Raw genomic sequence first — 18,617 nt, forward strand, 5'->3', positions numbered from 1 at the left:
GCTCCCCTCCCTGCACAGTTGGTGCAGTGAGAGCTCTTTCAGTTTGCTTTAATTGCCATTTAAAATCTATAGAGAGAGAGTCTTACTGTTTACATAACTGTGCCACACATCAGGTAGGGAAGCATGATTATCGCCAGTTCAGAAATGACAACTTGAGGTTAAAGGGAAATGAAACTTGCCCAAGGTCATACAGGAAGTCCATTGGCACTGAATTCAGATCTTCAAGGTCCCACTCTGGTGCCTTAACCACAAGGCAATCCATCCTTGTAAGGAGTCTTGTGCTACCTCACTGAACTTATTCTTTACAATATGAAGTACCTGAAAAAGAGCACTGTGTAATTCAAAAGCTTGTCTCTTTCATCAAAAGAAGTTAGTCCAATAAAAGATATTACCTCGCCCACCTTGCCTCTTGAATATCCTGGGACCAACACAACTACAACAAAGATATGGCAGACATTTTAAACTAGAGGTTTTCTTTGTTCTCTTCTTTCTGCAAAGTGAAGACCACTTAACTTCAGAATGAGAGCATTCACTGAGGTGTTTAATGCACATTCACTTCACTCCTTTAGTTGATTCATCTTAAATATCCTGAATGTTCCTGTGTAGACAAGTTCTTGCTATGTGAAGGCTAGAACGCTTATCAAACCAAACCAGAACTCTGCCCCTATTTCAGTTCACCCATCATTAATATTTATATTGGACAAGTGATGCGGTGCTGGCAGTTCAGCCCATCATTTTGAGAGAATTTTACAGCCCCACAACTTCATTAGCAGCTTCATTAGAATTAGTGTGTCACACTTTTGTATATGCGGTTTCATTCAGTTAGCTAGATAGTTTTTAAGAGGGCATTAAGTACACCAAAGTATTCTTTTAATAATTTAGCTGAGATGCCTTTTGTACAAGAGACAGCAAAAGAGATTTTAAAAAAAATCCTTTGTTTTATTACAGGGCTTAGATGTATTAAAGTCCATGCTCTCACTCTCATTCCTACCATGCCACTTGTAAAAAGTCTGTTTGTGTCTTTAGAGAAAAATGTAAAATAGTATTAACTTGTAGTTCATGCACAAAATACACTATTATTTTTCTTCACTTTAATGGGGTAGCATTATACTACAAGTTTTAGATCACTCTTTTAATTTAAAAATGCTGCCATCTAGTGGTGGTTCTGTGTATAAAAACAACGTTTTGTTTCATGCTCCTTAGTTATTTCAAACTTTCAGATCGCTAGATATGGCCATCCTAGAACCTTTACAGGAAGTAGAGGGAGGAGTGGGGGTGGTAGTATATTGTAAGGACAAGTACAATAAATTTTAAAATGCATGGTACTGTATATGATGCTACCTCACCTGTTACAAAATTCTAAGGGACAGATTTCCATAAGTGCTAAGCTCCCAAAATTGCAAAGGCAATGGGAGCTTCAAACATTTAGCAGCTCTGAAAATCAGACCCTTACTGTGTAACTGATATAAATAATTTATCCTTGTCGCTGCAGCATGCCAAAACATGTCTTTTAATTAAATACAATATTTTATTGGTTATTAATATTTTTACACGTACCATCGCAGTGTTACAATAGATCAAATTTGGGGGCCTAAAATTGTATCTGTGAATAGAAGCCCATAAAATTATTCATTTGAGGATGGATACACACACACACATATTGTACACAACTTGTTTCTATCACCAAATCAAACAGATATGAGGTTGATGGTGCTATGGTATGGGGAGCAGATGTGCACAACTATAAATGTATCTTTTTGCAGAGTCACTTTTATGGTGATTATCCTTTTAGGGAGTCTATTAAAGTCCTCTCTTTCCTCTAGGGTTGCTATGTTGGCTTTGACCTGGCTCATGCTGCTGGTAATGTAGAACTGCATTTACATGACTGGGGAGTAGATTTTGCCTGCTGGTGTTCCTACAAGGTGAGAGTTGCTCTAGCATTTGAGAATGTTTTTAATAATTATGTCTCCATGAACGGTGGGCAAAGACGGTCAGATTAAATAGGAATTGTATTGGCCTCTTGGACCAAAACTCAAACAGAAGCTTTGTCTACGGTGTAAATGCAGATACCTTGGGTATGGTGGTTTTTAAGACAAATCTGAAGAAATAAAATATTGAACAATATCTATTTTCAACAAGCTCATCACTTTAATACAATAGATGAGGCCAAAGAGCTTCAGCTAAAAGCCTTTTTGAAATTGTATAATCATCCTGTCTTTATGCAGGGAGGATGAGGGAATGCTGCATGTGAGAAATAATGAGAGCAAAATGTATACATGTTAATATATTCTTTACAGTATTTAAATTCTGGAGCTGGGGGCCTGGCTGGTGCCTACATTCATGAGAAACATTCCCAGACTATAAAACCAGCGTAAGTATTTCTACATATTGAAGAAAAGCCCACAGGGGTATTGTAAAGTTTAAATGGGAAAACACTTCTCTTTTTCTCTGTCAAAATACACTGTTGCCTTTGTGACATTGCTGATTTATTCAATTTGTCTGACTGAGGATAAGGTTTTAGAGGTTCAGGTTCCAGGTCCAGCCAGGGCTGGAGTTCTGGTTCAACAATATTAGAACTTCATAAGATTCTCTTCTGAGATTTTGGCCCCAAATACTGGAAGTCTTCTGAGCTCAATACCTTGAGGGTAGGAAATCACAAGTATAGTTTATTCTTGTGAGAATTCCCACAACAATTTTGGACTAGGGTGACCAGATGTCCCGATTTTATAGGGACAGTCCCTATATTTGGGACTTTCTTATATAGGCACCTATTATCCCCCACCCCCTGTCCCGATTTTTCATATTTGCTATCTGGTCACCCTATTTTGGGCGGATGTCTCCTGTTTAAAGGGGCTGTTCTCTTAAGATTCATTTGAAACGGAGAGCACTTAGGGAGGGTTCAGAATTAGGGATACTTATCAACAATCCTCATTCCCACATTTGAGGGAATTCAATTGTACAGTTTGTGTTTTGGACCTTGTCTTATATAAGTAAGTATTTATAGTTGAAGCTAGAACAGTATGCAACATCTAATAATTTTGCTTTCTCTCCTCCCCCCAAAAAGAAAATGGATGAATGTGACCAGATCTGAAAAAAAATTAACTAAAAGCTGCTTCCCCCCCCCCCCCCCCCCTCAGAGGGGATAGGAATAGAGCTGTGTACATCTTTGCAGTTTTGCTTCACAAAGGTTCATGAGATTATTTTTTTTGCATTTCAGTCCATTTGGTTTCCACCCCGTGACTTTTGCTTTCAGTTTGTGGTTAGAATTAGTCCTTTTTATGCAGTCAAACCAACCAAATGGCATCCAAGTTTCAAACCTTGGAGTTTTTAAACCAACATAGGCTGAGTTTAAATACCTAGTCAAGCCAATATGTACTTTCAGAAGTAATCCCACTGACATGAATGGGATTAGAGAGACCAGGTGGCCGAGGTAATATCTGTTATTGGACCGATGTCTCTTAGTGAAAGAGACAAGCTTCCAATCTTACTCAGGGCATGTCTTCACTACCCGCCGGATCGGCGGGTAGCAATCGATCTATTGGGGATCGACTTATCACATCTAGTGAAGATGCGATAAAATCGATCCCCGATGGATCTGCCATTGACTCCAGAAATCCACCGCGGCAAGAGGGGGAAGCGGAGTTGACGGCGGCGCAGCAGCGGTCGACTCGCCACTGTCCTCACAGCCAGGTAAGTCGACCTAAAATACGCAACTTCAGCTACGCTATTCACGTAGCTGAAGTTGCATATCTTAGGTCAACCTCCCACCCGTAGTGTAGACCTAGCCTCAGAGTTCTTCTTCAGCTCTGTGTAAGCTCAAAAGCATGTCTCTTTTACCAACAGAAATTGGTCCAATAAAAGATATTACCTAACCCACCATCTGTCTAATATCCTGGGACCAGCATGGGTATAACACTGCAAACTTGAATGGGATTATTCATGTGAAGAAGGGTTATCTGTGTCAGCAAGTGGTTTACCAGGGTCATGGGCTAAGGTCACAATGCTACAATGAGCTCTACATGTACAGCTTCTGATGTCTGTATGGAGTCTCACTGAAATCAATGAGGTGTGGGGTTCCATGTGCTCAGAGTTCATTGCAAGATCAGAAGCCTACTTTGTTTAAAAACAAACATCCAACCCATAACGTGAAACCAAGAAAAATTCATGTGGATTGTTGTTTGCTTGCATCTCTAATATGGAATTGCTTAACTCTTCTGTTTTGTCCTAAATTATAAGTAGTAGTGTATAAGGGTATTGAAATTAAAAGTGTATATGCAGGGATATTTCAGATTACATTACAGAAAGTAAGTGCTCATGCTTGCCCTAAAATGGATTGTGATTTCCAGTTTTTGTTGACTGAAGGTTTTTTTTAATTGGCAATTTCACTTTTCAGCTATTCTCTAAATACTGGCTAATACAAGTTCAGGCAACAGTTAATTAACCTCATGTTATGCTAAACTGGTGACTGAGAATTTTAGTAAATTATACTAGTTTTAAACTCTATTAATACGTACATTTACACATCCTAAATAGGTCGTCTGCATGTAAACCTGATATCAGAGTCCAAGAAATCTAATAAGAGGAAATGGTTATAACATTAAAAATAAGTAACCCTAATTGTGTCTAAAAGACAGTTTAATGTAAAGAGAATACATCAAATTTTCTTTTAAAATTTAAACACTGAATACCTTTCTTGGACCTGAAGAAGAGCTTTGTCTAAGCTCAAAAGCTTGTCCTTTCCACCAGCAGAAGTTGGTCCAATAAAAGATCTAACCCTTTTAAGTCTCCCTTTTAAAGTTAGACAAAAAACAAAACAAAACAGAAAAACAAACAAACAAAAAACTTATTCTGTGGTTGGTGAACAAAATCAAAGACTGTTTTAGCTCTGACTAATAGTTCTCTAATAATGGCATGTTTTCATTATAATCTCTACTTTTAAAGCTAGGAAGCATTACATGAAGATCTGTTTTCTCAAAGACTTTATAATTAATGTAAAGCTATAGTCTCTGACCAGAGGTTGGCTGCATACAAAGAAATACTTGTTAAAAATGTTATATAGATGCTGTCATATATTTTAAAAATAGTCAGATTGTGATTTTTTTTAAATACATCAACAAGTGTAAACACTTCTTTTCTGATATAACACCTGGAGAAATTGCTGATACTTTTTTATTTTAGCTGGGACAAGGAAAACTAAATCTAGTTTCAAAGAGAAATAATATTATTGTAACCAGTTGCATTACATTATGTGCAGCTCCTAGACTGTCTAGACTCCTAATAGATAACACAATAATGCTGATTGGTTCTTGGAATCATCTCAATTGCTCACAACAGAACTCATTCTAGGGCGTACAGCCATTTATAAGCTGATCATCACAAGTTTTTATTTGCTTGAGGCAAACACCAGCAAGACTGGAGGCTCTTCTGAACTATTCCACCAAGTACTTCTCCCCCATTTTCGGTCTCCCATCTTTCTTTTTCCCTCATTACTATTTTCCTTGAACTACTTGCTCTTTGTCCTCTCTGTATAAGTCCCTTCTCCTTCACTCAAAAGATTAAATCATCTGCTCCAAAAGATGCACCTTCTGTTCCCTGCTCCTTAACCTCCCAGTCAGCTCTCAGGTCTGAAAAAAGACAAACAAACTATCTAGCCCATCTTTGCATTTTTCCATCACTCTAGGCCTGGTCACCTTGTTACGGTCCTTGTGGAGTTTTCCCAACAGAACATACAGAATAGCCATTTCTTATTGCTGTTGTGTTCACTCTTAGGATCTCCCCAGTCAGATACACATAATGCACTCTGGGGTTAATGTGGCCAGGCCTGCTGGATCCTACAAGGCTCTTCAAGCCTATTTGGGGTGGGTGGGAGAAGAAAGGGGTCAGGGTCTCATTGGGGGAAGATGTTGGGGACAGGAGAGAGGAAAGGGACTTTGTAGTGAACCTTCTGGAGACAGAGTGGGAGGAGTGATTTATATTTGGGTGTGTGTGTGAAAAAGACACATAGGGGATTGGATCCCTTTCCTCAGCTTTTGAAACCTTGGTAAATGCATCAGCTTGACTTTGTGGAATGGGCTAAGATTAGAGTTTGTTACTGAACCAGTTTCCCTATACGTAGTCATTAAGTCCTGTACAATGCCGAGGTAAATGAACATTTTAAAGTACAAATATATCTACATGTTACAGACCTTTCCAACCTGTGACCCAGTTAAGAGATTTCTGCTGTATACATTGGAGATGGTGTGGAAGCCAAACTCTGGGTCTCAGCGCCACAGAACTTTGAAGTTCAGATCAAGATCTGCATCTGGACTTGGAGGCGAGGCCCTATCTTTATCTCTATAACAGGCTCAGATCAGAATTCAGGATCAGAGCCCTAAATCCAGACAGATGTTAGAAATGTAGAACTTTTGGTGCAAACTTTGCAACATGAGCCCATCTCTCAGTCAAGTTACTTTAAAGCAGGGCAATGCAAAGTCAGAAAAGCAGGAAAGTGAAAAAAATAAGAATACAATATGATCCTAAGCTTTCAGATGTAATTTTTTGTTGGGACCTTAATAGCCATAGTACTTTTGTATATACTGAGACTTGAAGATCAAATTGTTTGTTGTTAATATATCCCAGTTGCATTCCTTTTCCCCCCTCCCACATCACCCAGCCATTTCAGGTTTCCAAATAAAACAGTGAGACAAAAGAGAATTTGTCTATGTCAAAGCGTTCAATTTTATAGCTGATTTAAATGCAGAACAATTTGCTGTATGCTGTACAATCAAATAGAGTGGAATTTAACTGCTATTGAAGTTGCAGATTTTATGCTGTATCTAAAAAGTCTTTAATCGTCATTTGAATCAAGGATGACACCCAGTGGCCAGACAAGTTCATTCAAACACAGAAGCCCCAAATATCTTTTCATTTCTTTGTCTTTCAGCCACCCCTGAAGTAGGTAATTACATTCCAACCCAGTTGATCTGTGTCATTTAAATGATTTGACAGGTTGTTTTTAACCCATGGCCAATATTATGTAAACCACTTTAACCAACCCTATTGATTTCTTTAACTTATCTCATCCTTCATATTCAAGCTATTGACTAGGCAATTATATTTATCAAAATATTTTATTGCCTTGTAATGTAAAATGTACATTCTGGCCATCTTTCAAAGATGAAGATCCAAGGTGTATGCCAAAGGACCTCTTGCCTGTAATTAGCAAGTATAAATTAGAGGCCAAGGTAAACCAGCACAGGGTGAGAAATAGTTTTGTCATCCCGCAAAACTTTTTGAAATTTCAACATTTTTTCCTCTTTCACATCAGGTGAAACTGATTTTTCAAAGTTCTTTGTTAAAAATGAGAGCGAGACCAACCCGTACAGGAATAGCTAATAGCCTGATGGTCAGGCCACTATCCTGGGAGTTCGGAGACCCACATTCAAGTCCCTCTCTACCTACTGTAGACCAGGAACTTGACCGAAGATCTTCCACATCCCAGCTGAGTGCCCTGACCATCAGGTTACTGGCTATTCTGGGATGGGTCTCGTTCAATCTCTCCTTTTGGAGCTGTTCCACTTTACATATATAATTAAACAGTCATTAAATTTCCCATATGAGTACTCTAACCACTGGGCTCTAGAGTCAGTATCTCTCCCTCTCTGTATAATTAATTAAATATTTGCTGGGCCAAATCAGAACAGCTCCAACAGGAGAGCATAAGACACAGACTGACTCTAGAGCCCAGAAGTCAGGGTATTCCTGTTCAGCATTATTAAGCATCTTTACCTAAAATGTTAGATGGCATTTTTCTAGCTTATCTTTCTTTTCTTCCTTTAGTGGAAACTTTGGGCCAAATTGACTTTTGATGTCAACGGTCGCTAGTTTGTTGACTTTGAGAAGAGTTGTGACCACTTCTAACACCAAGGCTGAATTTAGCCTTTCAAAATCTGTTCCACCTTTTAGAATGCAAACTGATTCAGTGGACTAAGATGTTTTCCCCACATAGGTATACCTTGACATTTTATAATAAAGAGGTGTGGTCTCAGTCAGAGCAAGGACTGGGTGTCAGGACTGAACCTGTATGATTAGCATTTGATTCCCTAAATTTGGGGCTGAAACAAATACTCAATGTTTCTTTTTTTCTGGTGAAGAAAGAGGGTTTAATTCTGTAAGTTTAAGGCTATGAAGGAGGAAATTTTGTTATATTCCTGGCTATACTACACAGTTGCTGTGTAGCCTCAGGTGGATCACTCAGGGAGAGATGTTCAAAGGTACAAATGACAGGTGCCTAGCTTCTTTGTGAATTTCTCCCTCTTAACTTATGTTTGTATGTATGTGCCTCAGTTTCCCCAATTTCTAAAAATGAAAACAACAAAACTTACCGACAGGATTGTTATAAGGAAAAATTAATATCTGTAAAGTGCCTGGAATGGAAGGCACTCTGGGAAAAAAAGTATTTATATTATAGTATTTGTAGTTATAATTGAGCAGTTTCTTTAACCCTGTTGTCTAGTGACACAACTGCTGTGAAAAACAACCTGACTGAGTCCTGGGTTAGAGGAAAAAGAAAAAAAGTTCCTAGCTGAATCCTTATAAGAAGTACACACCATTTAATAAGATGAAAAGAAAATAAATGTATGTAAAGCAGCCAGGAGAATAATAGATAAGCCTTGGCAGAAGAGTAAAGGAATATTGTACACCGTCTACTGTTTAAAACGAAAGGATTTATCAAGCCTTTACCTGCTGCTAGTCTGCACTAAAGTTGAGTTTAAAAATATACAGTTTCTGTGATGTGGTTGAGGAATGCAGTACAGACAGGAAACAGCTGATATCCAAAAAGCATCTTAATTTTATTATAGAAACAAAATATCAAAGGAAAAACAAGGTGGGCATTGCTATTTCATACACACCAGGTTCCCACTTCGAAAAGCTTAGGATCTTCAAACAAGATCTTGGCTGTTGGTTTTTTGGTTGTTAGAAAGGCGAGAATTCAACCTTTTCTGGAGGATTACCTTTCTTTTTGACTGCATGGTCCCTAACAAAAACTCAAAGGCCTGGGTTCGTCCTCTTACAAAAACCTTATCCCAGTATGCCTTCCTGATAGCTGGGTCTTTACGCTGATTAAAGACAAGCAAATACCATCTAAGCTGCCTGATGATTCAGAGGTCCTGAGTACTCACAACTCCATTGACAGCATGCAGATGCTCAGCATCTCTGAAAGTCAAGCCTATAAACTGTCTGCTTTGCATCTGATTGTTGCATCTCCATCCCTTCCAGCTGGTAAGTGTTCTTGGCTCCAATGACATTTTACTCTAGTTTGTTGGGTTTCTTATTACCATTATTTTATTCCTGAGGAAATGCCACATCACCATATTTTGGGATTAGAGCCCTCAGTACTGTGACAAAAAGGGCTGAAGCTGCTGTAAAGATAACACATCTGCCCATCTTTGGGAATAGAGTTATTCTAAGGAAGAAAACATGGTTCTCAAATAGGGAAGTAATGTTGCTTAGTCTATGCTGGAAAAAAACTATGGCTGGTTTTGTGAAGGTGTTTATACGGACAATAGACACATGGCTTGATTTTCATTGACCTTCATTCCTCTTGAGGTCAACTGGAGCTGCAGATCTCAGCCCTTCTGAAAATCAAGCCAATAAACAGCAACCTGGCCAAAGGAAGGATGTGAAGGAGCACTGTAGGAGACTTTCAAGAAGCTGTGCTCAGTGGATCAAGGTCAAAAGTTAGTGGTCACTGATAAAAAATGTACAGGGTGCAGTTTATAGAAAGATCTGTTATTAGTACCCGTGACTCAAATTGTTGGGTAATATAGCTGTAAGCTGTTCATGAAATGCAACAAGTGTCTCCTGAGTGCATAAACTATCCTAGACTATGACAGAAGTAAACTGTTTCCCTGCCAAGTCAATGAGAGCAATTTAGCTCCTTAAGCTAATTTAAAAACCAAAAGCTAAAATCTCCCATGGGAAGAGACAGTTTAGGAATAAAGGCACTGGCTAATTAGGTTTAATTGCATTGTCTTGGGACAAGTGATTTATTAGGCCAATCTAGACCCATGATGGGGCTGCAGGGGTATGTTCTTGGATTCGCCATGTGAATGGCAAATATCCAAGAGCATTATTTAGCTTTGGAAGGAGTTTTAGGTTACAAAGGAGAGGCTGGTTAATGTGCATTCCATCTATTCCTATTCTCATCTTTTCAGCTTTGGGCCTCCGATTATTTCTTTCTTCGTCAGAATAACTGGTCTTGTTGATGCGGGGATGGTGTAGACATGACATATCTTGATTTTATTGAGGTTTTTGACACAATTAAACATGACATTCTCAAAAGCAAACTAGAGAAATGTGGTCTAGATGAAATTACTGTAATGTGGGTTCAAAACTGGTTGAAAGACCATACTCAAGAGTAGTTATCAATGGTTTGATGTCATATTGGTGAGACATATAACATAAGAACGGCCATACTGGGAAAGACCAAAGGTCCATCAAGCCCAGTATCCTGTCCTCTGACAGTGGCCAATGCCAGGCGCCCCAAAGCAAATGAACAGATAGGTTAGCATCAAGTGATCTATGCCCTGTCACACAATCCCAGCTTCTGGAAAACAGAGGCTAAGGACACCATTACTGGCCATCGTGGCTAATAGCCATTGATGGATCTATCTTCCATGAATCTATCTAGCTCCTTTTTGAACCCCGTTATAGTATTGGCCTTCACAACACCTTGTGTGGCATCCCACACAGGTCGGTCCTGAGTCTGGTATTCAATATTTTCATTAATAACTTAGATAATGTTGTGGAAAGTGTGCTTATAAAACTTGCAGATGACACCAAGCTGGGAGGGGTTGCAAGCACTTCAGAGAACAGGATTAGATTTCAAAAGGACCTTGACAAGTTGCAGAACTGGTCTGAAATCAACAAGATGAAATTCAATATAGACAAGTGCAAAGTACTACATTTATGAATGAAAAATCAAATGCATAACTACAAAATGGGGAGTAACTGGCTAGGCAGTAGTGCTTCTGAAAAGGGTCTAGGAGTTATAGCGGATCAGAAATTGAATATATAAGTCACCAATGTAATGTAATTGCAAGAAAGCCTAATAAGATTCTGGGGTGTATCAACAGGAGTGTTATATGTATAAGACACAAGAGGTAATTGTCCTGCTCTACTTGGCACTCAGCTGGAGTAAAGTGTCTGGTTTGGGACGCCCCCTTTCATAGGAAAGATGTGGACTAATTGGAGAGAGTCCAGAGGAGAGCAAGTAAATTGAAAAAAGGTATAGAAAAGCTGATTTATGAGGAAAGGTTTAAAAAAAAACAACAACCTTGGCATGTTTAGTCTTGAGAAAAGAAGTCCTAGGGAGATCCTGATAACAATCTTCAAATACATTAAGGAATGTTATAAAGGGGATAGTGATCAGTTGTTCTCCTGGTCCATAGTTAAGAATTGGAATAGATTTCCAAGGGATGTTGTGAAATCCCCATCATTGGAGGTTTTTAAGAACAGCATATACATACACCTATCAGGGATGGTCTAGGTCAGGGGTCGGCAACGTTCGGCACGCGGCTCGCCAGGGTAAGCACCCTGGTGGGCCGGGCCAGTTTTATTTACCTGCTGACGCGGCAGGTTCGGCCGATCGCGGCCCCCACTGGCCGCGGTTTGCCGTCCCGGGCCAATGGGGGCGGCGAGAAGCCGTGGCCAGCACATCCCTCAAGATCCCATCCAGCCCTATATTTCTATGACTTATTTAGACTTTAATATCCTGGGGACAAGGAATGTATCTTTCTCAGCGGTGGCTTCAGGCACCAGCACTCCAAGCGCGTGCCTGGGGCGGCAAGATGCGGGGGGCGGCCTGCCGGTCTGTGAGGGCGGCCTTCAGCGGCTTGCCTGCAGGAGCTCCGCTGGTCCCACGGATTCGGCGGCAATTCGGCGGCGGGTATGCCAAAGCTACGGGACCGGCGGACCTCCCGCAGGCATGCCGCTGAAGGCAGCCTGCCTGCCATGTTTGGGGTGGCAAAAAAGCTTGAGCCGCCCCGGATCTTTCTGTTTATAAAGAGCGGTGTATATTTGTCATCCTATATAGCCATAAATATGTCACAATAATGTTAACCATTAGAGCTAGGTGAAATTGATTTTTGTGTGTGCATGGTAATATGCCACTCACATTCCCTTTATTCCTTCCATATCACCCAACAGTTCATTTCCTAGACAATTTTTCAACATTTCATTGCATCCAATCACATTTCCCAAAATTATGGTTTTCCACAAACTTTTGGGGAACTAAAAGTTTTCAGTTGAACCTGTGGTAACGGGGTTCACTCACCACTCTGGCGCCTCCTGCTGGCTGTCCTGGGGATTATCTCAGTTCATCAGGGCGCCCTCCTCTGGTGGTGGCTGACCGCCATCACTCCTGCGCTAGGACCCATGTCTCTCCAAGGACCGCGGCGTCCTCTTCAGTGACACAGACCTCAGGCTGTGCCATACACTGTGCTCCCCCTTTCCAGAGGACCTGCAGTCCACTGTTCAGCCACTTCCCTTAGTAGCAACTGCAGTGAATCATCCGTCCACTTCCTCATGGCCCCAACATCCTCTTTACCCTTGCCTCAGGGCCGCAGCCTGCAAACCCCAGCAGCCATCCAGGAGCTGTCTCTTGCTCCCCCGGTTCCTTCTAGCAGCACGTCAAGGGTGCTGGCAGTTCTCTCAGCCCTCCAGGGACACAATTCTTCCTCCCTGGACTCTGGGCAGAGAACTGCCCTCCTCTGCCCTGCATCTCGTTTTTCATATGGGCCTGCTTGGCCCTGATTAGCTGCTCCCTTCAGTCCTTCTCTGATTGACTGCCTCCTGTGCAACCTCTATAGGCACTATTAATCCCTTAGAGCCCAGTGTGGGGCAGGGGCCCCATCACACTTGTGAAAGCTTGAGAATCCTATTTCATGTAAATCTGCCAATGTATGTGTCAATTTTGAAAAGCATGGTCCTGAGTTCTGTTCCCACCTCTTCCACTAGCTAGCCTTGACATTTCTTTTCACCTTCATATAGAACTTTACAATTATTATCTAGGCCATATATATTATTATCTACATTTTACAGAGGAAAAAATAGGAAAGGTGACTTGCTGAGGATCACAAAGTAAATCAGTATGAGGATTAGAACCCAGGACTTTTCTCTTCTGTCCCATGCTGAAATCACTTATCCAGTGAGCCTCTTAAAGAAATCACCCAACTTCTCTGAGCCTTAGATTTCCTAGCTATAAAATAAGGATAAAATGTATTGCTTACCCATATGTGGCTGGAGTCATCTCATGTACCGTATAATTTTTTTGGATTTTACGAATGATTTTTTAAAAATGTTGCCCTCTGACAACTTTATTCCTTTCAAAAGGCCAAACCTTGTGTTGTAAGTGAGAGCATCCTATTTAGAGCCTTATCCTCTACAAGTTCTTTCTCATCCAATGCTGATTCATTAAAATCAAGATGTTTCATGGAGACCGTTGGATTTCGAGTAAGTTGTGATGGGCCGCATGGTTTCCTCCCAGTTCACCAGCCTAGCTGCTTAGTAGCCAACCTGCAGACTGACAGGAAGCCAAGAGCTTGGAAGCCCTGACTTTTGAGCTCCCAGACTCCAGCTCCTCTGCAGCTTGTCAGGCAATCTGATGAGGATCCAGAAACCTGCAAGTCGTAGCTCCCAAGCCCATAGGATACTGGCTCCACTGGGCTTGCAGCCTCCCAGTTGCCCATCAGGCATGATAACAGGTAGCTGGGAGTCTGGAAGCCCTGGGTGTGCTGGCTCCCAGGCTTGTGGCTGCCTCAGCTCCTAGGACTTCCAGGATCTGTTGCTTCCAGAGCAGGCCACCAGATGACCTGCCTCTGAGCCGGGGAACGCAGGGCTCCCATTCCTTTTTGAAGTTCAATTTCACAACACAGTCTGAAATGTTGGGGGAGGGGGGGTTGTTCCAAATGGGAACCAAGCCAAATTTAGAAATATCAAAATCTGACTGAAAAATGAATTACTTTTCTCTGTACAGCTCTAATCCTGACTGAATTGCCAGATGATAGACACACATTATTTCAATTCACCTGACTTATGGAAGAGGGGAGGGATGCAGGTGCTGTTATATGCTTTCTGTTTCTCCCCCGAACCCTAGTGGTGATTTGGCCCCTTGTCTATATTACAGTAGCCTTGGGACTGTTTGATTTACACCAGCAGGAACAGTTCCAGATGAGCTCTTCCAGTGGCTGAGGATTTTCTGGACCCCAGCACCTCCTTTTCTTTGTGAGAAGGGCTGATGTAAAGAGATGTAGGAAGGAAGCCAGTTGCAGTGTGCAAGCAGAAGCTTTAATTGGTCCTACAAACTCCAGGAACTACATTGTATATTCTGGAGTGCCATTTACTGTCTGGTGCATTATCTATTTACGTATAATCACCCAACTCTCATTAGCACCCCTAACATTTCAGAATGTGTTGTGGAATGGAAATTCAAAAAGGACAGGAAGGCAGTAGTACAAGGTCTGTTCCAGGAAGCTATAAATCCTCTATGTTGCTGGAATAGAACAAAGGGAATTTATCATAGGGTACAACTCATCCTTCAGTATTAATTCATACTCGTCACTTTTTTTATATAGCACATTCAATTCATATTGGGTGGTCAAGGCCATACCTATCACAAACACCCAAAGCAAAATTTACCAGCATAAAGCATCCACTTATGTTTAGTTTCTCCTAAACTCTGAGTCCAGTCTTCAAAGTTGCTTTTGTTAGGATCTTTAAGACTGTTTGCTGCTTCGTATAATTAAAAATATAGGTGATGACTTCTTAAGTGGTTTTTACAGTGCCCAGTGCAATGGAGTCTTAATGACGACTGGGGCTTTTGGTGCCACTACTACATTACAAATAATATTTAGTATTCAGTGCCTTAATCAACTTTGAAAATAAAAAAAGCTATTCCTCCATATCATACACAAATGAGAGACATTATTCAAATCCTGTAGGACAAAGAGGATGTAACAGAACTTCTAAAACTAGAGTGTTATTGGATATATACACTCCACACTGAACACCAAGGGATTAAGGAATTGCTCTGGGATCAGCCAGCCCCACCCCACCCCACCTGTAGGAAATGCTCCAACTGGAGGAGGAATTAAGAGGCAGGGGAGCAGCTCATGTGGTGGCAGACCAGGGAAAAGAACAGACCTGCAGCTCCAGTAGAGGAGAGCTGAAGGAAAGGCAGAATCTCTCCCCATGACTACTGCCCAAAGGTCCCTCCCTGAGGGAAGGGAGAACGTGCTACAGAGACAGCCTGAGAGGGAAGCATTGTCCTCTTCCTCCTACATGGAATCTGGACTGCCCCAGCAGGAGAAAGCCCTAGCACTGAGCTTGCCCAGGAGGGTGGGCCATACCACAGAAGGAGGCGGTTACCACTTGATTGAGGAAAAGAGCTACCATGCTATACACAGCCACCAGAGGGTGCTTTGTGGTGAATGGAAACCCTTCATGCCTTCTAAACCCAAATGGTGACCTGGGGACAATTGCATGGGGGTAGCCTTAAGCATCCCCAGGCTGTCAAGTCACTGACAGCCCTCCACAGGCCTTGGGTCATATCCCAGTAGAGTGGGAGGGCCTGGCTCCCTTACCAACAATCCCCTGCATGTCATAGGCCTAAGCCCTGACACTCCCCTACCGACCAACTCCTGAGCAAAGACCATCACACAGAGGAATACAGTACTGTGTGTACGTGCACACATTCATTCTCATGTTTAAGTCATAACACCTACTGCAAATGTCAGGCCCTAACCGGGGGAACCCACATTTAGATCAATTTTATCATGTTCTAAGTACTTGTGTTAGGTCACGTGAATCAAAATTGGGCACTGCATGCTGGGACTTCTTGTCTCCATGGATTACTCATCCCTAATAAAAATAAGAGCATTTATGGGCCATATTTAAAAACAACAACAAACACTTCTGTTGGTGACAAAATGAAAGTTCAACTCTAATAAGAGGAGGGATTTTAAAATGACAGTGATTTCCATATTGAACATGATCAGTTTCCAAGTAAAAAGATGACTTCTAAGTTCCTGTCCTGTGTTCCTTCCTTTTCATGCATCATCACCAGTAATACAAATTCTGCAACCCCACTATCTTTTAAACACCTCTTTTGCAATATATGACTAGTTCCATCCAGTGACCTAAAACCCTCATAATGTGGACTGATTCCTGTTGCACACAAATCCAATCTGGTCATAATTAATAAATTCTGTCTAATAAGGGTTGCAATTTCATTGAGGGCTTGCATTAATATTGTGATTTCTGTATTCAAAAACAATCAAGACCTAGAGGAAGCATAACTCCCTGGATCTTTAAATTTTTATTTTATAGTTCAGTCAGACGTATGCATTATTTAGAATTTCATCTAGATCCTGTTCCCTCAAAGATCCATTCAAGGGATTAAGGAGTATGTGAATGGTTCACTAAATATATCATAATAATCAAAACGATTTGAATCTCCTTTAAGTCAGAAGTCACAGTTCAGAAATATCTTTAGGCGGGATTGCTGCTTCATGTTTAATTTAATCTTGTTGAAACACCGTAGAAAGATTTACCATATTTCCTTACAAAATATAGCATTATCCAGGACTTTATAGAAAACACTGAGAACTTTATTAATATCTCTATTATAAGTAAATTGGCTCCCTGTTTGATTTTTAATTTCTGGTGTTAGGCAGGAGATTTGATTTCCTTTCAGTAAATGTGCTAACATACTGCTGGCTGTATTCCACCTTTTCATATATCTTATATTTGTCCAGTAGAAGTGATATATGAGCACTCTGTGATAATAGTTGCTCATGAGCTGATATAACAGTTTTTAATTCAACTTCATTAGCCTTGGAGGGGTTGTTTTTTGTAAGATCTTTTCTTAGGATTTAATTTAAGCTCCGGCTCTTTTTGCAGTTTGATCATACCGTTTTTTTGGTCTGGCCACTGAATGAAATTATCGTCCCTCGTGAATGCCTTAGAGGTTTCCCAAACTGTTCTGGGTGAATTCACCAAGCTCTGATTGGATTCCCAACATAATGGTCATTTCTCTTTCACATACTCTGATCACAGAAACTTGTTTCCTGTTATAAAAGTGAACTCAATCTCCGTTTGTTTTGACCTGGAGGGATAATATGGATGGACATGTTCTGAGATTGGAATATTCCCGGTTGTATTGAGTCTAAAAGTCTAACAAGGAAAAAAATCAATCCAAGAGGAGGACATATGCACTCTTTATCTGCAAATACTTATCAGCTGTAAATCAACTCACACTTGATTGACCAAACAGCCTAGGTTTTTCACCTGTGGAGTGAAGTTGTCTTATTCCCTACTTGTAAAGTGATACATTAAAATTTCCACCTGTGACACAAGTGAAACCTGAACTGGTCAATTACTTTTGGGGAAAGGAGGATGATTACTTAAATCTAGGTTATTTTATAATATCACTAACCAAGGCAGCATAATTAAGGTTGTGTCAGTACTTGGATCATAAAACTGTTTTTAGAGAGTTAGATTTGTGCCATTAAAATTTGCATCTGCAGTGAAAGTCAGTTTGGACATTTTTAAATGAGACATACCAAAATGAAGAAAATAGAATAAAATGACTCATTTCAAATGTTGCTGAAAATGCAAACAATTCAACAAAAGAGAAATGTCACACTTTTAGCTTATAGTATAATCTTATTGTTTTGGTCTTTTGACAAAGTAAAGCTTCAGAGATATTAAATATTAAAAGTCACTATTTTCATAATAACACCTTTCATAAGGGGGTTTTATTTTTTATTGAGTTATAAGAGAGCAATTCATTAATAATGTACAGCAATATTAATGAGTCACATTCACTTAATAATTACAAAATATTTGTAGCAAGTTGAAAAGGGTAAAGAAAGTATACCAGGATATATGAAAGATCAAAACTACTGTAATATAAGACTAATAATTACCTGTGGTTCCAAAGCTTTTCAGGCTCCACAAACATCCTACTTATAATTAAGCACTGATCCAGTGTACAAGAGAACTATGAAATGGTTGAAATTTGACACATCTGTGACTGGGACCTCAGGGGGGGCCACTGTGGGATTGCTCAATCAGGGCAAACTGCAAAGAATGGGGCAGACAATCCCCAAAACTCTGGTTATTCTAATACTTAGATTCACTAAGCCAGTAACAAAACAGTTTCTACAATACCTTACTGGTTACCCAAAAGCCAAAACACAGTTCCCTTAAAGCAACCCAGCCTTGAGCTCTCACCCAGACAGCCACGTCAAATATGATGAGGATTATTGAAAATCTTGTTTATCATATAAAAGTTCTGCTAATCCCAAAGGATCGGACACATTACCCACCAGATTAATGAATATTTAAAATCTTACCCAAATACACACTTACAACCAATTCTTATTAACTAAACTAAAATTTGTTTAAAAAGAAAAGAGAGTGAGTATTGGTTAAAAGATTATCATACATACAGCTCTGAATAGAGTTCTTAGGTCTGTTTCATACTAGAGATGGTGAGCTTTAGAGTTGCAAAGATTCCTTTCCAGAATCAGTTCATTAGGTTATAGTCCAATGTCCAATATCAGTATGATCCA

The 18,617-nt window shown here is 40.3% G+C and overlaps 1 protein-coding gene across 12 annotated transcripts in view; it reads left to right on the forward strand.

The window, feature by feature from the left end:
• KYNU (kynureninase) overlaps positions 1-18,617 on the forward strand; it is a 120,444-nt gene that overhangs the window by 83,434 nt on the left and 18,393 nt on the right. For all 12 annotated transcript variants that reach the window (XM_065561620.1, XM_065561625.1, XM_065561622.1 and 9 more), the window contains 2 exons: positions 1,824-1,922; positions 2,298-2,371. In XM_065561620.1, the coding sequence (XP_065417692.1) occupies positions 1,824-1,922; positions 2,298-2,371 (173 nt within the window). The remainder of the gene's footprint in view (positions 1-1,823; positions 1,923-2,297; positions 2,372-18,617) is intronic.

The sequence above is a fragment of the Chrysemys picta genome, chromosome 11 (assembly GCF_011386835.1).
Source record: "Chrysemys picta bellii isolate R12L10 chromosome 11, ASM1138683v2, whole genome shotgun sequence".
In the NCBI taxonomy this organism is placed as follows: Eukaryota; Metazoa; Chordata; order Testudines; family Emydidae; genus Chrysemys; species Chrysemys picta.